The sequence below is a fragment of the Equus przewalskii genome, chromosome 14 (genome assembly GCF_037783145.1).
Source record: "Equus przewalskii isolate Varuska chromosome 14, EquPr2, whole genome shotgun sequence".
NCBI classification, from domain to species: domain Eukaryota; kingdom Metazoa; phylum Chordata; class Mammalia; order Perissodactyla; family Equidae; genus Equus; species Equus przewalskii.
In genome coordinates, this window is record NC_091844.1 from 19,298,512 (window position 1) to 19,322,495 (window position 23,984).

The 23,984-nt window shown below is 43.2% G+C and overlaps 1 protein-coding gene and 1 long non-coding RNA gene across 4 annotated transcripts in view; one reads left to right on the forward strand and one right to left on the reverse strand.

Moving 5' to 3' along the window:
- Positions 1-2,490: 2,490 nt before the first annotated feature.
- LOC103548271 (uncharacterized) lies at positions 2,491-9,408 on the reverse strand. Of its 2 annotated transcripts, XR_011526416.1 has the most exons (3): positions 9,133-9,354; positions 6,904-7,677; positions 2,491-3,535 (listed from the first exon to the last, which is right to left on the reverse strand). It is a non-coding gene; the product is annotated as an uncharacterized lncRNA (long non-coding RNA). The 2 variants fall into 2 exon arrangements; XR_544211.2 differs by lacking the exon at positions 6,904-7,677 and having other exon boundaries at positions 9,133-9,408.
- The window catches only part of SUCLG1 (succinate-CoA ligase GDP/ADP-forming subunit alpha), a 38,008-nt gene continuing 23,233 nt past the window's right edge, over positions 9,210-23,984 (forward strand). The window contains exons 1-3 of one of the 2 annotated variants that reach the window (XM_008515968.2): positions 9,514-9,785; positions 13,920-14,114; positions 19,444-19,547. In XM_008515968.2, coding sequence (XP_008514190.1) covers positions 14,060-14,114; positions 19,444-19,547 — 159 coding nt within the window. In that variant the 5' untranslated portion in view covers positions 9,514-9,785; positions 13,920-14,059. Of the gene's footprint in view, positions 9,786-13,919; positions 14,115-19,443; positions 19,548-23,984 lie in introns of both variants that reach the window. The other variant, XM_008515967.2, reaches the window with a different exon arrangement.

The window sequence follows — 23,984 nt, forward strand, 5'->3', positions numbered from 1 at the left end:
GTCTTTGCAACATCCTGTTATCTTCAATACCTGCTGGCAGGGCTGGTGTGTCTATAACAGGCACAGGAGGATGATCAAGGCTTTAAGCATGAACTCCTAGGAACTCCTCGTCAAAAGCAGGGAGTTGCCAAATGCCAGGGGCTGCATGTGGATCATCTGGGGAGCTTTTTAAAAATGCAAATTCCTGAGATGCCTCACTTGGGAGATTTTGATTGCTTAGGTCCTGAAGAAGCATCACTGAGCCAAGGCCTCAGTGGTTCCTATTGGCTCCAACTGTTGCTCTGACTCAGGAGCTGAGCCCAGGCATTAAGAGATGTGGGTGATAATCCTTGATCTCTTCCACTCTAGACGTATGACCTAGGGCATGTCATATCTCTTTATTCTACTTAGTTTATTATTTTTGCTTCCCTAGTTTTGACTGATTTTCAGAATAAAATGGAATATAAGAAAAACCTGGAGTTAAATAAAACATGTTGCCCTCATTGCTTTGTGTTGACCACCTCCCACCACTTGTCTGACACTTGCATTTTTAACTGCCTCCTCCTGGGGGCCTGAATCCTGCTGGTGGGAAAACAAGCCAGGGAGACATGAAAGGTCCCAGGCCCTGACACTGAGGTCGTGCGTTTGGAACACTGTGATTGCCTCTGACAAGGAGAACAAGGTGACCACAAAACCTAGAGTGTCAGTCAGAACCACAGCTGCCAGGCCCTGATAAGTGATATTCAAGTCTGCCCCGAGAAGCTGCCTCCTGAGTAGTAGTTGGAGAAAACAGAGTTGTGAATCTGGGGCTTCTGCCTGTCCTGAGTGAGATCCCGCAGGCTGGTTTAAGCCTCCAGGAAGACACCCCGCTCTCAGCTTCCTCAGGAGGGAGCAGCTTGTGCTCTCTCTTAGTCTATCTTTTAAAAAATGAGGTGATGGTATTCAACAGCTTAACACATTAAGTGCCTGTCTGTTTTTATTTCATTTTCAGGAAGATCCAAAACTTTTGGTCATCTATTTTACCCAGAGCCATTACTAAATGTCAGCTCCAATATCACATAAAAATAAACTAACTGGGTCAGAGGGAAGGTGAACTAACATTTACCAAGGAACCTCCATGTGCCAGGAACTGTGCAATGTACTTTCTGTGTACACTGTTCCTCTTGTTCCTTATAATAACCCTGTGAGGTAGGGGTTATGGCCCATATTTTGTACATAAATATAAAAGGTGCATGGCTTGTGGAAGCCAGAGAAGAGGGGTGATCTCCAGAGACTAAATTTGTGAAGGTCTACACGTGTGTATGTGCAGGGCGGGGCTCCTTCTTCAGCAGAAGAAATTGCCATCTGTGCCACAGCACAGGCAGAGGCAGGAAATCACCTGGGAGCCTTTGAAGGCAGCTCCCCTTAGAGGAGTAGGATGGACCAACCTGGGATTAAAGGATGTGACTTCTCTTAGAGGCTAGTGTAGAGGAGTGGACACCACTTGGAGAGAAAATTGTGGGTCACCAGAAACAGGAGGACGGTAGATCTGCATTGTGGTAGAAACCTGGCCCGGTCTTGATCCAGTTCTCCAGGGTCACTGGCACGGTTTGTAGGAGAGGAGGGTTTGGCAGTGATGCTGAGAACATGGGCTTCCACAGCCTGAGCCTCTGTCACCTCTTTGTGTCAGAGTAACAGAGTCAGATGGGTCATTTCCTGCCCTTGTAAGACTGTCATAAGTATCAAGAGGCACAAAATGTAAGGCAGATCTGAATGTCCGATCTCCTTGCTATTTCCTGCATATAGGGAACAAAGCAGAGCACAGGAGTTGTTCCTTGAGCCTTGTTAAATACAAGGGAGGAATCTGAGACTCAGAGAGATTAGGTGATTTCCCCAAGGTGACACTGCCGTGAGTGCTGGGGCAGAGACCTGAGCTCTGCACTGTCCGATGGTGAAGTCCACATGTATTCTGTTCTATATGTTCGTGAGCTGTGTCCCCTTCACCAGCACTGGGTGGACATGCAGAGGATATTTTCATTTGTTTTTCAATTTATCTTGTTTCTTTCTTATTTACCATTTCATCTTGCCTCTCTTTGGGCTAAGTTCATAGAGAATCATTTTTAAGGAAAGATAACATGTTACTTATTATTAAGCATTTGAAAGTCATAGTCTAAAATCACGAAGTAGGAATAAGCAGGGATATCGAGGTTTGTATATGGCTTTATGGCCTTAAGCCTGGCAGCAGGACACAGATTTCAGGTACGGAGTCACTTCTGTGCCTTGACCTCTGCCTGGAATGCCTGCTGCCTGCTGCTGCCCACACCACTGACACGTGCACCCACAAGTGCTTGCAAGTCCTTCCAATCAGTGAGTCCCAACAGGCCTGCTAGAGGAACCAGGACAGAAGCATTCTCTTAGGGAAGGATTTGGTTGGAGTTGTGAGCATGTAAGCCCAGAGGGAGGCAAGCTCTCAGGACTCACTCGAGCTAGGCCTGAAGGATATGCCCTAGGTTTTTCAGTTAAATGAGGCTGTGACAATAATGGGCAACGTTTATTGAGTGTTTACTAGTCTCTTTTCTGAGTGTTTTACATGGCATATCTCCTTTAACCCACACAACAATCCTATGAGGTGGGCACTATTATTATCCCTATTTACAAGGAAGGAAACTGAGGCACAGAAATTTCCAAGTGACAAATAAAACTGGGAAATATCCAACAGGCAATAAAACCACAAACTTTGGGGTTAATCTTTCTGCTGGATAGAAACAATTTGCATCTCTACCAGACAAAAATCGACAACTCAACAGAGAGCTTCCCAAACTCTGGGTCCTAATCACATCATTTCATCCATAAAAACTCAAAATTACTGATTATTCTTTCTGGTTATAAAAGTAATGTGTTAACCTTGGCGAACACTTGGACGATATTGAAAAGAATAAATCCAAAAGCAGAAATTATCTTTAAAACGAATAATGAACAAGTGTATTACTTTTGTATTAACCATGAAACAAGGTTAAATAAAGGTTTGTCCTTCTAGAGAATGAAATAATACTTTGGTGGGCATGTTAGCCAATGTTCCAGAATGGAACTGAAAGGGCACACATCCTTTTGGGTCCATGCAGATCCTTTCAACTTCTGTCAGGTGATATCACTCTTCAAAGCCCAAAACTTTCACTTATTTAAGAAATATATAAAGCCCCAAGGAAAAGGGCAACTTTCACAGCGCCAAGCCATGAAGATGCTGAACACAGATGAGTGATGGAGCCTGAGCCAGAGCCTCCACAGCTTGGTAACCTCGGGAGTTGTTTTTTGTGGAGTTCTTTGTCTTCCAGGAACATGGGTCATTCTCCTCCACCTTGGAGTCTTTCTCAGGCCGTAACCAGCTTCCCAAGAACTCTCCTTTCCTCTCCATAGGCCTCAGGATCCTGCTTTCCTCTACTTTCAGTACTAATTCTTGGGACTCTTCTTTGCCCCCTCCACTAGGCTTCAGAGTAGGACACAATGTCACAATGTCTTCAGTTACATTCCAGAGTCTCAGGGACTCTTGCTCTCTCCTGGTGTCTTGGATTTTCATCTGCTACAAAGAAATTAAAAAATAAATACAGACACACACTCACACAGAGAGAGAGAGAGAACTTCTAGAAGATATCCTTGATGCAGAAGGAAAGTTATCCTAGAAGTATCAGGGCCGGAGGAGGGGGGTGGGGAGGAAAAATAGCTTTCCTGGCTATAATTCCAGAAATTCTCACCACGAATCACTAATTTTGTGAAGACAGTAGCAATCTCTGTTAAGATGCAAACATGTAATTTAGGAGAGGCTACCTATAAAAGTAGGCCAAAGTCCTAGCGTATCTAATCCCCCAGAGACAGCATTGCCCTGAGAAACAGGGCAAAGGTCTGCAGATGCTCTTAGAGGTGGTGAGAGAATGGCTGGACCCAGCACTGGCCAGCATGAGAACACTGGCTATCCAGGGAAAAAGAAACCAGTCAGCCTTCAGAAGGAGAGGGTCACAGAGTGGGGAAAGGAGGGACATCCAAACTGAGCTGTTTTCTTTATGGTTTCACTAAGGACTGACTCTTGCTTTCTCATCAGACTTTCTTCTGGAAGGGGCATCTGGTAAATACTGTGATGTGCCACCCAGATGCCCCTTCAATGAAGGACACGCTACTGGAGTGCTATTGGCAGATAGTCTTCAGCTGTGTCCCGCAACCCTTCTAAGAATTTCCTGGACCCATGGTCATGTCCCTTCCAGGGCTGCTTACACCTGGTGATGATCCATGGGGGTATGGATGCCTGGCCATCTTGCCTGATTCAGGGAAGTTCTCAATTCTGAAGGGCATTGGCCAAGACTGTCATTGGGCCTGCATTGCAAGTGGACTTCTCTCTCTCTGCCCAATCTTGCTCTCTTCCCTTCCCTTCAATGGGAGTTAGTCCCTGGGGTCCCCTTTACAAGGTATTCAGAGTCTCCTTCCTAGGGGATCAAATCTGCAACAGGGCTCAAATATAGGGCAAAGAAATTATATTTGGAAATCATTTCTTCTAAAGGAGAGGTCAAAGCTCTTGCCATTCTTATAAGGGTCCAATGCAGATGAAACTCCCCTTCAGAGGTGCTGAGTGGATCAGGCAGCCGAAGAACCATAACAGGCTTTGAGGAGGGCCCTGTGAGTGCATTTCAGAACCTTCTTTGTCCTCATTCTTCAGGAGAGGCAGCCAAGCTAGCAGTACCAGTGCCTGTAAGGGGCGAGGGAAAGAGCCTGCCTCTGCTGACATCAGCCAAGGGTGTTGGCTGGCTCTTTCTCAGAATTGTGCTGTGTGATGCTGTCTCTCTTTGAAGCCGCACTTCAAATGAAAATAATCCCTAGCTTTTCTGACTCATCTCTTCTCCCAGTTTTACAAAAGCTGAAGCTTTGTCGGGTTAAGTGTTTCTGATTTGTGTTGTACCATCTTCCTAAATAAGGCCAAGGATACAAGCTCCGTCTTCTCTGTATGTATGAGGAAGGGATTAGTGATGCCTACAGCGGCGCCTGAGGGCTGAGGCTGGCTCCCCAGCCCCAGAAGCCTCAGCCTCTCTTGGTTACAATACATTTCTCCTCAAGTGTGCTTCTATCACTTGAAGCTGCTGTTTTTTCATTTAGAAGGCAGTTTTTTTTTTTTTTTTTTTTCAGAGAGAAGCTCGCAGAACTGGGCCTAGATGCAATGGAATGAATGTTTGTGTCCCTCCCAAATTCATATGTTGAAATCCTAACCCACAATGTGATGGTATTAGAAGGTGGGGCCTTGGGGAGATAATCAGGTCATGACGGTGATACTCTCATGAATGAATGGGATTAGTGCCCTCACAAAAGGGACCCCAGAGAGCTCTCTCACCCTCTTTCTGCTAAGTGAGGATGTAAGGAGAAGCAAGCAAGCAGTCTGCACTTCGGAAGGGGTCTCTCACCAGAAGCTGAGTGCTGGCACCCTGATCTTAGATTTCCGGTCTCCAGAACTGTCAGAAATAAATTTCTACCATTTCTAAGCTCCTTGGCAGTCTACAACACTTTGTTATAGCAGCCCAAGCTGACTAAGACACTAGAGAAGGTTCTTCTTGTTCCATTTCCACGTGGCAGAGTCAGACTGTCTTGGTGAATACACAGAAAGCTTGGTCACATTCAACTTGTGGCAGGAAGGTACTTCGTAATGTTAACTGCTGCTTTCCCTTCCAATATTTCCTTCTGTTCTTTGGCTCACCCCTCACCAATACTTACACCCCTTCCTCTCACCAGTTTCTGTTTGGCATTCTCAGGCTATTGCCCCAGGAGAGGAATGTGTACCTGAAAGCCCCTGGGAACAACAGAGCTAACTTAGATTTAGGGCAAAAATGAGAGTAATGTCACCAAGACTAGAAAATGATTTCCAGGCGAGGGAAGAAGGGGGGCAACCAGGAGAGCTTAGGTGTTGATTTGCCCACTCCTCCAGCTTAGAGGTGCGGGGAGGTGAGCAGTCCAAAGAATCACCAGGATGGTTTGGGGGACACACGGAGCAGACTGTATTAGTCTGCCTGGGCTGCCAGAAGGAAATATCACAGACTGAGTGGCTTAAACAACAGAAGTTTATTTTCTCACAAATCTGGAGTCTGGGAAGTTCAAGATCAAGGTGCTGGCCAATTTAGTTCCTGGCTTCTTCCAGGCTTCTCTCCATGTCCTCACATGGAGTGACAGAGAGAAAGAGATACAGAGACAACGGGAAAGGGGCGGGGGGGGGGGGGGAGGAGAGAGAGAGAGACAGACAGACAGACAGACAGACAGAGAGGGAGAGAGGGAGAATGCTTGCTCTCTGGTGTCTCTTCTCATAAGGACACTAATCTTATTGGATCAGGGTCCCATCCTTATGCCCCTGTTTAACCTTAATTACTTCTTTACTCCAAATACAGCCACATTGGGTTAGGATTTTAACATATGAATTTGGAGGGGGGACACAATTCAGTCCATAGCACAGAGACTTGTGGCCCCTGACAGAGAGAGAGGGAGAAAGCAAGAGCGAGCAGACTAGTGGCAAGATCCAGCTAAACGGTATGTCTAGGCAAGCAGGGATGTTTCCTGTGGCCCCACATAGCACCAGAGGGGCTGGATGGTTCTCACGTACTTGAGAAGAGCCCAGAGACAGCTGAGAGAGCCCGACCGAAAGGGGCCTTGCAAGTAGGAGTAAGGGATTACTGGTAATCCTAACTGTCTCTGATTCTTCCCACGTTAGTGGCAACAGAGAGGGGTGAAGGGCAGGGGTGGAGTGGGAAATGGATATATGTTATGTGTGTATACGCACAAAATAGATGTGAGAGCAAATACAAGAAATTGGATAATACTGGTTTCCCCAGGGGCGAACTGGGTGGTGGGGAGACAGGTAAAAGGAAGATTTCTCACTATACAAATTTTTTACCTTTTGAATTTTGATCCATGGGAATAACTTACCTATTTTTAAGATGAATAGTCCCCATTCAATCTAATTTAAAACTTAAATCCTATACCTATGTCAGAGCTCCTTCCTCACTCCCAGGTCTGGCATGATCTGTGGCTCTACAACCTGCAGCCGATCAGGAGTCCATCTGTTTTCTTCTCCTTCTTTCACTCCTCCTCTTCGCTCCCCTGCTCCAGGCTCCGGCAGGGGTGGGCTGAGGTTTGGATAAAACCTCTTATATGGGGCTATTTGTGGCTCTCTCCTGATGGTCTATGTGCTCTGGAATTTCAGTACTTTGTGGATTTTTCAGTAGATTCTCTCCTCCTCCTCTGCCTAGGGAACTCCATCCGCGGGGTATCGTGATGCAAGTTAAGTGACCTTTGGCTGACCTGTTGTAACTCCCTCCGCTCCCCTCCTGCCCTTGGAGGTCTTCCATGGTCTTTTAGGCTAGGGTTCCTTCCTTGCCCCAGCAGATTAACCTTAGGCGGAAGCTCAGCTTTCTTTCCTGGCATCCATTTCCTCAGGGGAATATTACACATCTTGCCACACCAAATACTGCCCTGCGTGCCAATAAGGGCAGCTCCAGCCAGCCTCCTGCCTTGACTTCTCCAGGCAGGAAGCAGACATTAGTCTCTAGGTTTCGGTCTACCATCCAAAGTCAATTTTTCCCAAGCATTCTTTGACCAGATCTACTCTAGGGCACTGAGATGGACTCGTGAATTCCTGCAGTCCTGCAGGCATTTAATGTCAGTCTTCTTTTTGTAAAGAGTCCTCTCCCACCGACCTGTCTGGGGGTGAGAGGAAAGGGGACACTCAGCTTATAACTCATCTCCTTCTTCAGTGAATTCCAGTATTTTGCTTATTTGAGCTGGCTGAGGTGTGAGGAAGTGAGTCCAAAGACAAGTCTGACCTCCTCTTATCAAAATCTGGAGAGAGGTTGCTCCTAGGCTGCCCTCCTTACAATGTACAGGTACTTATGGTCTGTTGCCCTCAGCTTTGGGGCTCAAGCCAAAATTCTGACACAAATGGAAATGTCCTATTCCACATGTGGTTACTCATATCAGCAAAAGCTTCAAAACATCAACCTGCCGGGTGCAGAAGCAAGCTCTTATCTTTAATGATAATAACGACCCCTCATTGAATGCTTACAATGGACTAAGAACTTTATGTATTAATGCATTAACTGTTCACAACACTATTATGAGATAGGGAGTTTCAGCCCTTCTCAGTGAGAAAACTTGAGACCCGGAGGTCACATAGCCAGTGGCAGAACAGGAATTTGAATCTAGATCTGTCTGACTTCAAAATCAATCTGCATATAAAGATGAGTGGTCTAGTTAGTGTCTACTGTAATTGCCTCGCATAAATGAACTATGGAATTGGGGTGCAGTTATTATGAGGGATTGAAATGTTCTTAGGACCATCAAACATGGTGTGTGAGTTCACTAAATAAACATATACACTATTTCTTATATATCAATTCAATTCAACAAATAATGAGTTCTCTCTTTGTCAGGCATTGTTCTAGGTCCTGGGGACACACCAGTGTACAAAACAAACAAAAATCCCTGTCCTCGTGGAAATAAAAATCCATTAAAACTATACCGAAATCATTTGTCATCATGCATTTCACCAATTAAATGAAACTAACAATATAACTATTATGTGAAGGCTCAGGAAGAACTTTGCTATTTAAAATGAGTCTTCATACTAGACCCGTTCGGAAACCACTGGTAATATTTAAATGATCACAGGACATGCTCCGTTAGATGAGGGAGGGCTTTTGTGTGCAATTAAGTCCAACCAGGTACCGACAATATCTGGGTCACAGAGAAAATATTGGGCAATCTCCTCGGGTAATCCCACTCATACATCACCCAGCTCGGTGTAAATTATGACTACTTAAGCAAATTAGGATTATAATTTCATTCATGATAAGGATGGGGAATCTCAGGAGCACACTTGGAGGTAGGGAGGTGGATTGCTTTATCTCTCGCTCACCCTTTGACTCTGGGACTCTCTGAGGTTCCTTCTAAGGCTCTTACAGAAGGAGTGGACGGTTTGTCCAACCAGGGAGCAGTCCCATTTGACCTATAACTGCAGCCCTCCAGGTTCCCCAGGGAAGAGGCCCTCATGCACTCAGTACCCGTCAAAGGTTCTATGACAGCTTGTTTAACCAAAAGACCCACGTTCCAAGAAATGGTCAATAAGGTAACTTTTGGTGCTTCTCGTCAGGTCCATACCTTCACTGGACACTAGCAGGGGCTCAGATTCACTGTTACCACCGGGAATCCTTCCGGGTCCTCGTCAGGGGGGCGGCGAGGAGTACTACGCTCTCCACATGGCAGGAGAGGAAAATGAAGGTGCAGATCAGCCTAGGGACACGGAAAGTTCTGCCCTGCACCTCACGCCTTCCTCAGTCCTTCCGCCCCCTCTCCTCCTGGTCTGACTTCCCTCTCGCCTTCGCTTCCCTTCCCGAAGGCCCCACGTCAACTACAAACAAGTCGCGCCATCGAACTACATTTCCCACAATGGCGCGCGCCGACCAGCCTTGCATGGGGTTTGCCCTAAGCTACCGTGGTAACTAATGTTGCATCAAACCCACACTTCTGAGGAAGAGCCGAGTTATTGTCCATTTATTCGTACAGATTCCTTTTTCCTTCTCCACCTGCGATCCCCAACGTTGGGTGAAGAGGCCTCCGCGGGGGAAATTCATTCAGGCGATTGCCCTGGCCATCCGCTTCCTCTTCGAGCCTCGGCCCTGCCGGGCCTCCGGGGGCCTGCGAATGTCATTGGTGGTTGACCGCAGCCCTTGCCGCCGTCGCTGCCACCGAGACCATGGCCTCCGGCAGTCCCGGCCTCGCCGCTGCCCGCCTCCTGCTGCGCTCCTTCCTCCGTGAGTCCGGCCGGGACTCTCTCCTCCTGGTCCCGCGAGCGCCTGGCCCCGCTGGGAGCAATGTCCTGGTCCAGGCCGCGTTTGGGCCCCCCAGGGCGGGGCCTCGGTGGGGGCCGGGAGCCGCAGGAGTCCGGACCCAAGTTGGGGACCCTTGGCGGTGGGGAGTGGAGGGGTGTAGTTTTGCTGCATATGTGTCGCGGGGGTATGACTTAGGCTGCTGACGGATGGGGACATAGGGTGGCTGAGCCAGGATTAGGGTCTGCGAACCCTGCAGACCTGGGGGCATGCTCTTGTCCTCGGCGGTGATGGGTGGCGGGATGAGGGCAGTGTCTAGGCTGGCCCTGTTTGGGAGTGAGAGGCAGGTGGTCCAGGATGAACTCAGCTGGGAGGGTGAGTGGGTTGAGAGGTAGGGGAAGGATATCAGTAGGAAATTGGAGGGTGAGGCTGACCCTGGTACAGAGGGTGCTACACTTCTAATTGTCCTTTCTGTAGATTGTAGGGTTAGCGGAAAAGTGGGTTCTGAACCCAGAGTCAGCGTAGCCCAAAAGACTCCTAGATGCTGAGAGTTGACTGGGGCCTTAATCAACTTATTTGCAGTGTGTCCAGCAGGCGGTGTGAACCCCTCAGTTCTTGAAAACTTAATACCCAAGGTTGCTAGTCTTTGAGTAACACTGATTGTTGAAAATTCTTGCTATGTTGAAAGTCTCTTTGTTTGTTAGGTAGGTTGTGTAGGAAGAGACTTTGCAATTAGGCAGATCAGGGTTTGAATCTGGCTGGTCCTGTACAGTCTGTGTAATAACCCTGGGGATGTTTCTAAGTCTACTTCTCAATTTCTGTTTCAAATCCCTTGAAAATAATACCATGTTTTAGTGAATCTGAGACTCCATCACTTGTAAGATGCACTAGTATTTTGTCTGCCACTGACAGTGGAAGATGATTGCTAATTAAAGTTGTGACACACCATTGGTTGTCAGATGTATCCTGATTTAAGGAGCATTAAAAAGTGAAAAAATGTGCATTCTAGAAATGATGCAGTCCAGGATGATCTGGGTTTACCGTGAGGAATAGGTGAAGCAGTTTATATAAAGCACGTGGGATGTAATAGACACTCCACTAAAGTTAGTTCTCTTTGCTTTTCCTTTCTTTGACTTTGTTTTTAATTCTACTCCTTGTACTGAATGTTGAATGAGACAATTCATTTCTTAGGAAGATTACATTCTAAAGTGTGCCATGATGAGTGTGCACTCAATAGCTACACTTAGTTGCTAGATAATGTGAGGGCAAACGTCTGGCTAGATGCCTTCAGCAAGTAGGAAAAAGTTAGGTTAATTGGGAAGGTTTACTGGAGATTCTTACTGTATAATTTAAAGGACATTTGAGGATCTTGTAGGCGGGAGGGAAAAAGGGATTGGTTATACCCATATCTTTCTCTCCTGGGGTCTTGCTCATCTGAGTTTCTGAAAAATGCTAGACTTGGATGGGTATGATAGCCTCGGAGAAAAATGCTAGCTCTCTGTAGGAGGAGAGTCTAGAGAAGAAAGGAAGAGTGTCTAAAAGATCAGAATCCTTAATCCACCCTTAGCAATCCTCTATTCACAGAACCGGAAATTCTCTTTTCCTAGACTCAGGACCATGAGGCCTTAAGAAATTATCTAATTTAGCTTTCTGTTACTGGAGTGGGTTCAATTATCCTAGTCATGTGGTTAACCAGTATGTTATCAAGGATCTGAGATTTAAACCAAGTTATCTCCTATATTAGAGGGGTTACAGACTACAGTGTTTAATGTATAAGAACCTCTGAACCCCCTAAATCTCTTTCCCAGGTCAAATTTCTAAGCCCATTTCCACTCCCACTGGAAAAACAGCAGCCACAACAATATTACCTTGCAAACATTTTTTAAGGTGGTCACAAATTATTTAGGCTTTGAGGTTAGTAGTGGAACTAGAGATGCCAGGGACTTTGGTTCCCTTTTCTCTTAAGTTTCACTTGATGGTACATTTTGTGCGGACAGTCCTAAGTGTTGCAATATTGATTTGAGTTAGGGAAAAAAACCCCCAAACACTCATAGATGCCTTCCAGAGCCCTACTGGGGGCAGCCTAGAGTGTTTAGAAATGCCTAAGCCAAAAAAAAAAAAAAAAAAAAAAATCAAAACAGTTTTACAGCTTATGAAAAAAGGGAAAGAGTCCAGTTGAAGTGGGGAGAGAAAATAAAATGAAAAATAAGGAAGATTTCTTCCATGACAAAATTTAAGGATTTTATAAACGCCTTTGAAGTTGAAATAGTAAAGTTTTTCAGGAAGTATAAAGAAATGCAAAGTCGTTTTAAACATAAGCAGGAGTTCCTATAAGTTGGGTCTTTTAGAATAAATAGGGAAAAGAGCCCATATTTTTGAACCTCAGAATTATGATGTTTTAAGGCCGTAAAGTGAACTTTACGATCCAACTGGTCCCATTCGTTTGTTTGGCAGATGAGGAAATAAACCTAGAAAGTTTTCTTAGGCAGTATCAGAATGGATACTAGAACGCACATCTTCTGACTCTGCAGTGCCCTTTCTACTAGTACATGCTATGTGATACATGATACTTTGAGGCTCCCGATTTTTTTTGTGTGTGTGGCAGTCTCCCTTTGTTGAGAAGGTGACTACCCTGCTCAAAGGTGCCACATGCCTTTTCCATGTGTCTACTGAGTTGTGTAGGCCTGTTTTGGAATCAGGAAAACATTTGTAAGTGTAGTTTGGAAAGGAGGGCCCTCAGCAGTGATGTTTCTGATGCTAGTATCTGTTGCCATTGCATCTAAGAACCAAATCTTTGTTTCAGAAATACAAAGTGACCTTGATCTAAATGAAACAATGTAGCCATGGGAAAGTGATTTGATTTTCTGACCTCGAACTTGTTTTTCCGTAGAGACTTAATTGTGGATGCTCAAAATAATTTCTCTAAGTATAGAGGAACAGTTTCATTTCACTGAAGGACAGGGATTTTTGTTGCCATAGACCCACATTTTTTTACATTATAACATTTTTAAAATTGGGATGTGTCTTATAGTACTTACTAGTATTTCTTAAAATCTATGGTGTTTTATATTTGATGAAATGTGGTACTAAGCTTCATTTGTTAGTAAATATTAAATGACTATATGATTTTGCATTTGAGTAGCGGATTATTTGGGGTTTGGGAGTAAGTGGCTACTGAGCTACTCTGCTATATTTTAAGTTCCTATAGGTAGGGATCATGATAGCCTGTGTATTACATATGCATAATATATATGATTAATCACATTTGTTAAAATTTTGAATACATGCGTGAATAAATGAGAAACAAGGATGTATTTTGAGAAGTGAGTTGGAGGAGAGGAGTATTTTCATGAACAGAGTTTCAGGTTATTGGTGAGGAGCATGAAACTGGTCATACGAGGCCGTGGTTTGAGTCCCATCTGGGCAGGTGCTCATTGGCCATGGCTCACTTTGTTAATCCCGCAGCCGTCTTATAAACGATGTGCTTGCTCTCTATGGGGCAGAGGACTCAGCATGTGGCTGACTGATAGAGATTTATGACCCCCGTTGAAGGCACAGCTCTCTCAGATTCCTCAGTCCGTTTCCTTCATGGCCCTTATTAGTTTGCACTTTTGTAGTTTTCTCTTTCTTTGTTTAATGTTTAAATGTCTCACAGGGCAGGATACTTCGTGTGGGTAAGGCCTGAGTCCATCTTGTTCACCCCTGAATCCCTAGTACCTGGCACATAGCCTGGCACATGAACGCCTTAAAGCAGTTTGGTCTTCTCATTCTGCATTAGTAATAATAATGATAATGAATAGCTAACAGTGAAATAGCTCTTGCTCTTCCCTAGGCATTATTATATGTGGTCGGTATATGATTAACTCATTTAGTTCTCATATTGCCTGTGAGGTACATGGTATTTTTACAATGTTTTTACAATGAAGCTGCACCTTTTAGAATATTTCATATGTTAAAAATTTACAAGTATATGTGTACGTGCTATACAATATATGTAGACATGGATTAGCATATTTATACATAAACGTATATAGGATGGACATATGAGGACATATGTAAAGCATTTCTGGTTGGACTTATTTGATTTTAAAGTATGAATTATATGTTCTCTCTTTTTAGGAAATGATTTCCCTTTGTGCTCACATAGGATGTGAACCCAGCTGTGGGAGTGTTCCGGGCACCTTGCTACTCAATTTACAGGCATCATCTTATATCAACATTGCAGTCTCCTCATGGGCAGCTGTTAATTCCATTTTCAGATGGGAAGACTGAGGCTAAGGGAGAGCAAAAGACCTGCCCCAGGCCACATGGCTGGTGAGCAGCAGAGCATGAACTCAAGCCCAGGCTATCTGATTCCTGGGACTCTGTGTTCTTAGCTGCTCCTGGGATGCAGTCCCAAGGTTAGGCTGGCCCATTTCTAAGAACTTGAAGAGAAGGCAACTCCACCACTTTCTCAGGAGATGGCCCACAGTGTGGCAGCCATAGCCTTCACCATTGGGAAATTCGTCCTGGTGCACAACCTCAGGCCTTCCTGCTACCTTAATCTTTAATTTAAAATGCTCGTTTTCTCAATATTGATAAAATCAGGTATCTTCTCTTGTGCTGACTTACCATTTGTCTGTCATCAGTTGTGTTTCTTGTTTATGACCTTTATCCATTTTTCTGTTAGACTTTTGGTCTCTTCCTTCCTGTTGACATTTCCTGTGGCTAACTAAGGTTAATTCCTTGTCTGTTATGTTATGAAAACACTTCTCTGGTCTGTCACTGCCTTTAACTCTGCTATGTTTTGCTCTAAGTTCTTTCTTTTGTCAGGTAATGAAATAGTCCATTTGTGTTACATTACTGCTTCTGGATTTTATTTGTTTTAAAAAAAAGGTTAGCATGGAATTTGTACTAGCTTGATAAAGCCTTGAGGACCACTAGCAACATTTAGGGCTGGACTTCGGTGCAATCTTTATACAAATTTTAGGGAAACCTATGATCTTTGCATGCACAAAAATAGATGTTTGTTTTTTCCCCTCTTTCCTGATAAGGGGGAGTTTGAGATTGACATTTTCCAGTTCACACAAAAAGGGATGAAACTTAGGACATTAGCTTGATATAAGTATTTCTTTTATTGGCCCTCTCTCTAGTCCTGAAATTCAGTCAAATGTTTCCTGTGCACCTACTCTTTAAGGCACCTTGGGAGACACCAGGGTGAAGAAGACAGGGTCCTTACACTCATGAGATTTATAGCTAGAAGTTCTAAAAATATTTAGATAATACTTGAAATAAATTTAACTGCAAATAATTTTACTTAGAAATAATGTAAACAAAGTACAGTGTGTACTGTTTATTATATATCACATGAAAGAATTTTCAGGTTCCATTCTTAATCTTAGATCCCCTACAAATCCCCACATCATATTCACAAGTCATGAATGTCATGTGAGGATTTAAGGATTCTTCACTGAATAATGTTTTATTTAAATGTGAACATGTATGAATTAATGAGTGAAATTCTCAGGAACTTGAGTAGATTGACTTCCTAATTGAAAGCTGAGAAATATTTGCAAGATGGTTTGGCCACCCTGTGGCCAAACCTAGAACACAGCACATCCTGGGTTCTAGATTTAACCTTAGGAAATAGCTTACTCTAGTTATTTGGTGGTTTTGTCACAGAGACCAGGTTTGTATTTAAACCCAAAATATGATTGAGCCTCTTTAAGCAGTGGACAGACAATTGAAGATTTGTACAGTAAACCACTTTGCATTTTTAGCAGAAGTAGAGTGGGCTGTTTTTCATTTCTTAAGGCATTTGATGGATAATTTTGGTGGGGAAGAAATCAAGCAGGGAAAGAAAATGCAAAGAGCCAATTTGACAGATTTCATGTTTACTAGTAGTTTGTATGCTTTACCAGCCCAGATTAAAGAGAGTGGTGGGATTGTAGGAGGGCAGGTGAAGAGATGCAGAGGTGGGGATGAGGAGAGACTGCCATCATGGGCAGCCTCCAGCCTATGATTCCAGGCCTTGGATTATGTAAGGTGGAGAAGAACGAGGAAGATGACATAATGACTTAAGATTTGTTAAGTTTTACTTGGAATAGAGGCATAGTTTGTATTATTTCCATCTGAAAGCAAACAAATAGCAAAAGAGAAAAAATTTCCTTGATTCTATGATGTCAGCAATAGTAAGATTTATCATTGATTTTGTAAAAGTGATACCTTAAATATATCCACCATTTGTTACATGTGTTGCATGTCATGGTGGCATGGTGTAGTGGGAGACTGAGGGTTGGTCCTGGCTGGAGTGTGTGTCACCTGAAGCTGTAGAAGAGGCGGAAATTAAGGTGAGGAGGATTATAATGAACAGCCAGCCTTTAGGTCCTCCTCACAGCCATGGCAACTGGGAGAGTATGCTTGGTGTAAAGGGTCAGGGCTGGGGCAGGTTTGTCTTCTGCTGTGCGGTGAGTTTCTGGGGTTAAAAAGGCATTTGTGGTGATTATGGAACACCCTCATGGCTTGCTGGGTGCCTCAAGGTTTTCCTCTGGCTTTCAGAGGCCATTTTGATTGCCAGCCTTTCTCATTCGGTTGACCTACATGTCCAAGAGCAGTATTCCAGGAAAGAGGGATATGATGGTTGCTGGTTCCCTATCTGGGACCTCCTGTGACTAGTTGATCCCTATTGTGCAGGTGCAGCTAGAAGTTGGATAGGTCAAGTATTGGGAATTTTAGGAGTAAACTACTGGTAGCCTGGGCCTCAGTTTAGAGATAACCCCAATGAGGAATCTATCCCTTGACCCTACCCTTTCTGCTCCCTGAGCTCACACCCCTCTATACTCTACTTTTCCCCACGTACGCAGGCTTCTCTGCCTTGGGATAGGAGAGTTTATCTACCCCAAATGTCTAAGGCTTATTCCTACCATAGTACTTTTCACACTGTGCAGTTATGGCCTGCTTTATGTCAGTCTAGATAGATTGTGGCTTCTTTGAGGGCTGAGATTGTCTTATTCAACATTTTATTCTTGACATTTGGCATTGTGGCTTGGCATAGGCACTCCCCAAATGTTGACTGAATAAATGAGTGATTATAGCAACCCAAGGAACTGGGATATCTGCTTGATTATTCTAGCATCCTCTCATTTCAGTGCCAATGATACCTTGTCTGGCATCATACAGGTTTCTTGTCAGGGCAGAATGTAGTCAGGAATTTCCTTATCATTGAACATATATTTTGGGGTTGGCTCAAAGGTGATGGTAGCCTATTAGTTCTAGCTTACCTGAAGCTAGATCCATGTGAACCTGGGCTCATACAGTCGATGGGGAGATCACATATACACATGCCCACACATATGCATGATAGATCACCCAAGATCCACTTCACTGGATGCTCTAGAATGTCGGGGTCGTTGCACAGGCTCAGCAATACCAAAGGGCTAGGAGACCGTCTGGTAGGTGAGCTGCTGTTCATCATGCTTTCTGATGCAGTTTTTATAAGCACCAGGGATCTGGTGTTAGGAACTCTTGAGCTCCGTAGAGTTATCTAGGCGGTCTGGAGTAGAAGGTAGCGATCTTAGTTGTTCTGGTATGGAGGCCGTGCTTTATGGATATAGGCAGACCTGCCTTTCTCAGGGTACAGGGTCACTCCTGCCCCTGTGGAAGGAGAAGTGAATTGTCTGATGTCTCCTGTCTTAAATTAATGAGCATAAGAGTACTTGTGGAGGACTAAACGTTATCTTTAAAAAGCAAATATTTCCTTTTAGCAGGTATGGGCTCCAGATATCCTGACCTTATCTTTTGATCTTGTAATCAGATTTTCTACTTTGCCATCTGAAAACTCTTGATAGGTAGACCATTGTTGAAGATTCCAGGAATGGGAAGGACTGGTGGAACGGATTCTGCCAGGAGCAGTGGCGGGAGCGGAAGGGGTATAGGTCTTCCACACATATTGTGGTTTTGATTCTCCAGCTGGGAGAACTGGGAGTCAAGGCCAAGAATGGGCCTTGAGTGACAACACTGGCTAGGGTGGGCTCTCAGGCCACAAATCCCTGTTGTAGTGTCCACTGGCCCAGGTTCAGGTGCTTAGCTGTGCCCACTGTGCCAGGACTGTGAAGGACTTGACCTTCATTGCTCCCGCACGGCCCCTTGTTCAGTATACAGTCTAGTCCAAGAATGCAGCTGTTACACAGCAGATCAGCGTGCACACAACAGTCCTCTCCTGGTTAGTAAGGGCAAAATCTGGGCCTTTCTCTTCTCTAGACATACAGGGGGGTCCAAAATTCAAAGTTAGTAGAAGCCGAGGTCAGTACGTGAGTTGAAGAAGACTCAAGGGATGCTGAAAGGGCCAGAAAGAGATTAGTTCTTGAACTTGAAGTCCAAGGATTTAGGAGGGCATCAGGCAGTGATTCCAGACAGAAAACGTGGAGTGGACCCGGGACAAATATGTGATGAGATTTTCTTTTCTGGGGCCAGCTTTCATGGGCCACCTCAGTGGTAGGTGGAAGAGCTGGCACTTTGAAAGGGCCATGGGTGGGCCACAGAGAGGGCAGTTTGGGCTCTAAAGGGGATTTAGAAGGTAGCCCACAATTTTAACTCATCTGTGTTCTACTTTCTACTGATTTTTGAAATGTGGGGGAGCTGGTTTTAGTAACTACTTAGATTTCTCAGTTTTCATTGAGTAGGTTGCTGAAAGTAACTTAGATTTTTTTTACATATTTCTCCCTCATCTGCTTTTTCTATTTATTTTATTTTACCTATTTCTTTTATATATGAGATCTTGAATCTAACATTCTCTTACAAGAGATCAAATTAAGTAATTTTGAGTTATATTTTAGATAAGTTTTCTTGTATGACTTAACATTTATTGTTAATATTATTATTGGGGAATGAGTTGCAGAGTGGCTCTTACTGGTTCTCCTGACGACATTTCCCTCTTAGCCTGCCTGTTGTTTGCAGATGTTGGGCTTAAAGGGGTTGGGTCACATGGGGAAAGCATGTGGCTGTTTAGTAATATTGTTAGTAAGGGTGATACCTAGTTTTTAGTCCCTGGATTTAATTTGAGCCGTTTGTCTTTGAGGCCCAGTTTTCTTTCTGAGGAATGAAAATTATGAACTCAAGCTTTTCTTTCTCAGTTCAGAAAAAGCTCCAAGATTGTGGTTCTCAGTAAAGAGGGGATCCTGGAAAATCGCACAGTATCTTTTTGTTTGTTTGTTTGTTTCTGTAATCTATTTCTGTAGTCAGTGTGTCTCATTTAAAAAATGACATTTGGGGCCGGCCCGGTGGCACAGAGGTTAAGTTCTCATGTTCCTCTTTGGCAGCCTGGGGTTCACTGGTTTGGATCCCGGGTGCGGATGTGGCACTGCTTGGCAAGCCATGCTGTGGTAGGCGTCCCATTTATAAAAACTAGAGGAAGATGGGCATGGATGTTAACTCAGGGCCAGTCTTCCTCAGCAAAAACAGGAGGATTGGCGGCAGATGTTAGCTCAGGGCTAATCTTCCTCAAAAAGAAAATAAATAAATAAAAATAAAAATAATAAGTGACATTTAAAGTTGCCATGATCACAAGATAACTCCTGCATTATAGGATTTTTTTTGTCACCAAGTTGAATTCATGCTCCAAAAGTTTGGAAAACTTGTAATGTGTCATGTTTTCTTTACTTCTCAGTGCAACAGCATGGAATTCGGCATTGCTCCTATACAACTTCCCGGAAACATCTCTATATTGATAAGAATACGAAGGTTATTTGCCAGGGTTTCACTGGTAAGCAGGTATGTGTATCAAGATGTTTTTAAGGGTGTATACTAGAGATAAAAAAAAATTTATTTTCTATTTTTTTAATATCACAAAAGTTGCAATACATGATGGTTGCAGAAAAGTATGCACTACAGCAATGGAACTGTATCTGAGGAGGAAGTTAGGTGCTGTAGTCAGCCTGTAGGATGAAAATTGTCTTTAAACTTACCTTGAAAATCCCTCCCTAGGAGTATATTATGTTGAAAACCCACTTATTCTCTTTCACCAAGTATAAGACCTGGTTTTCCTTCAGCATTGGAATTGATCACTGTTTCTTTAATTAAGCACTAGATACAGTAGATGGCTTACGTTTAGGCCTTGCGCAAAAATGATCCAGTTAAACACAGATGAGTGTAGGGAAATGCTCAAGCCAGAGAGGCTCATGGGAGCTGAGACAGGCAAAGGAAGCAGCACATTGACTTTTCCCATCTCGTCTTCTCTCTGGGCACATGGTCTTCGAGGGGACTGGCAGGCAAAATTGCCTAAGTATTTTAATTTGTTCTCATTCATCTACATTCATTCTCTCTTCCTATCCCCTGCCTACCTCATAGAATTTGCATAAATTTATTTATCTGTGATGTGATTCCACAGTAAAATGCACATAAGAATCTCCTTTCTTTCCTTCCTACCGTTCTACTTCCCTGGAGTTCCTTCTGTTAACAAGTTGATGTGTATCCTCCCAGACATTTTTCTTGCTCATACAAACACATATATAATGTACATTCTACATATATATATATTATACAGTATATTGTATATAGCATACATTTATATGTCCATAAAATAGATTCATAAAAGTAAAATTGAGTGTCAAAGGTTCTGTGTACTTAAAATTTTAACAGCTACTGCTAAATTACCCTTTAAAACTTTTGGACAAATTTACAGTTCCTCCATCGTAGATGCACAGGTTTTTTCCCTAAAGGAAGGAATACTACTAAATCAATTAGAAGATAACCACAAGTCTTAACCTAAAGTGCCTCTTTTTTTATTAAAGGAGATATGGCAAGACAAAAGCAGTTAATGATTTTTTTTTTGTAATTTAAAAGTTAAGGTTTTCTTGGAGGGGGCCAGTCCTGGTCCGCTTCAGCAACCCAAGGTTCGGTTCCCAGGTGCAGACCTACACAGCTCTGTTAGAGGCCATGCTGTGCTGGCAGCCCACATACTATAAATAGAGGAAGATTGGCACAGATTTTAGCTCAGGGCCAATCTTCCTCAGCAAAAAAAAAAAAAAAAAACAAAAAACCCAAAAACCAAAAACAAGTCAGTAATTTTTCTATAATTGAAAGAATGGCCATGCCCATTCTGTGGTATTTTGGTAATTTAGAGCAGAAGTTGGCAAGCTTATTCTGAAAGAACCAGATTGTAAACATTTTAGGCTTAGTGGGCCATGCAGTCTTCAGGTGCAATTATTCAACGGCATTATAATAGCGAAACCAGCCATGGATAGTATGTCAGTGAATGGGCCTGGTTGTATGCGAGTAAAACTTAATTTACAAAACCAGTGGCAAGCCAAATCCCTCAGGCTATAGTTTACCAACCCCTGATCTAGAGAATGATCCCTAAATATCCAAATTTCTGTAACTTTTGTTTTTAAAGAACTTAGAAATTGCTTTAGAATTATATAGTTCTGTATTTTAAACAAATGAATATGGTTAGAAGGCTGTTTCATGTAAAGTGTCCTTTTGCCTTTTTTCTGAAATAACTGGTCACAAGAAGGTGAATTGCAGTAGACTTTTTTTCTTTTTCTTCCATTCCTCTACTATCTTAAAAAAAAAACCAAATCCACCACCAACAAAGAAAGAAACACCCCAAATCTTGAGATTTTATTCATAGCTAAAATTGGTTTATTTATCCTGATAGCCATGTATTTTATGTGTATCACTTCCACATATATATATATTCTAAACAAAGTTGGTGCTTATCTAAGATTTGAAGTACATTTTATCACCCCTCTGCCAGTTAAAATATTAATTTTGTTACATATAATCAAATGTTTGATTAACCCAAATTCCCCACATAAGTTTATTATGTGTGATTTTGTTTTTCTCTTGGCTAAACTTTATATGATCCTCTGACATTTTAACCTCTGACCTTTTTTTAAGAACCATTTTCCATGGTGTAAGCACTATTTGAAATGGCCTCTGCTTCCTAAATTAGGTGATGGTTTGCCTAAATACTGAAATCCAAGGTTGGTTTCAGTAGTTTTCAGTTGCCTGCAGTTACATTGTTTCTCATTCACTTTTTTTATTTAAGTAATTGGGAGCCTTAATTGGCTCAGATTTCTTGGTTAAGATTCTCTTATTATAGAGGTAACAGTGAGACCTGGAATTTAGAGTTTATCTCCATAGGAAGTCTGCATTTGTCTCATTAGTTCTTTTTTTTCAGCGCACACGTTGTTCTGTATGTGAGTGGGGACTATTTGTAGTTCAGAGTGGATTCCAGCAATGCAGATTTCCAATGGGTGGAATTTCTTGTGCAGGCTTTCATGAGCTGCTAGAACTATTCCTATTCTTAACTGTGCACTGGATGGTGGTAATGAGAAAACTAAGGAAGATAAGCTTATTAACAGGAAATGTTATCCCTGTTTAGCACTACATTAGGACTAAAAAAGTGGTCCATTTGACTTTATCTAACAGTGTCGTAGTCTAGGGCAGTGCTTCAAACTATCTGGAGTGAAAGACCAGTTGGTGTGCATGTTTGTTTTTAATTTACAGTCTAAGGCAGATCAATACTTTTTGCAAAATGTAAGGAAAGTTGCAGCAATATAAGATTGCTAAAGGTTTGCAAACATTGTCACTTTTTTAAATTAGATTTTTCTCTTTTTTCCCCATTTCTTTTTCTTTTTGCATTTATCTCACTGCACACCAGCAGAAGTCTATAGACTACACCTTGCATAGCACTGACTTAAAGAGAGAGCAAGGTCTGTGGTTTTTTCCAAAACTCCATAAGGACTTTAGACAAGTCAGTTAACGGGCTCAGGGCTAAGTTTCCTATTTTGAAAAATGAAGAAGTTGAATCAGGAAATTTCTGAAGTCCCTGTTAAGGCCCCTATTTTTATGCCTTTAATAGAACTTGAGTAGTTAGGTCAGCATTTTTAGGTCCCTGTAGAATGACCACATAGATCCATTCAGTTTTGAGTGCCCACTGTATGTAATGTGTTGATTTAGGCGCCATCTCTCAGTGAATAAAGCAGACAAAAATCATTGCTTTCATGGGATTTACATTTTAGTGGTGGGGGAGAGAAACACATCAACAAAATCAATGAGTAAGTTATATGGTATAGTAGAAAGTGTAAATGCTGTGGAAAAAGTAGACCAGAGAGAGGAGAAGTATGTGTATGTGTGTGGAGTTGTGGTGGGGGTTGGGATGGGGAAGGGGGGATTTGTATCAGGTGATCAGGGGAAGCCTGACCTCTGAGTCCAGATCTGAAGGAGATGTGGTAGGGAACCAAGTGGATCTCGAGGGGAAATGTATTCCAGGCCAAGAGGACAGTGAGGCCGTGAGGCAGGAGTTGGGTGTGGAAGCTGCAGTCCCAGTATGACTGGGTGAAATGAGCAATGGGAGAACAGTAAGTGAGGTCAGACAGGTGAAGGGTTCTGATGTGAAGAGGCAGACTGAATATTGACTTGTAGGCCAGTGTGAGGAGTTTAGCTTTTGCTGTGAATGAGATGGAAACCCACTGGTGAATTTGATTCGAGGAGTGACAAGGTCTTCCCTATGTTTTAAAAGGATCGTTCTGGCTGCCGTCTTGAGAATAGATTGAAAGGGAGCAAGGGCAATGTTCTGTCAAGAGTTGATGGTGATATATCAAGGTGGTAGCAGTAGAAAGGGTAAGATGTAGGTTATATTTTGTAAGTAGGGCGATAAGATTTACTGATGCATCTGACATGGGATATACGAGAAAGAGAAGATCAGGATGAATTCAGTGTTTTTGGTCTGAACGTCTGTTAGGAGAGGAATTGTCTTTAACTGAGATGGGGTAGACTGGTGAGGAGTGACCAGGAACTTGGTTTTGGGCACGAGTTGGAGTTCAAGGCAAAAGTCTGGGCTAGGTATGGGGAGGTGTGTGTGCGTCTGTGGCTGTATGGATGATATTGCCATGATAAGGGATGAGATTACCAAGAATGCGAATTTAAATGAAAAAGAAAAGTAGTCTAGGGAAAGAGAACGAAGAGGAAAGCCAAGCGAAGTGGAGCCCCAGAAGCCTAGTGAAAAAGAATCTTTCAATCCCTGGAGACGTTTTTGGTTGTCACAACAACTGATTGGGGTGGGGAGGAGGGTATGGTCTGGCATCTGCTGAGAACAGGTAAAGATTGCTCCTACACATTGTACAAAGCCCAGGACAACCCCATAACAGTGAATCAGTGTGTCCAAAATGTGCTGAGGTTGAGGAGGGAGAGGGAATGGACCGG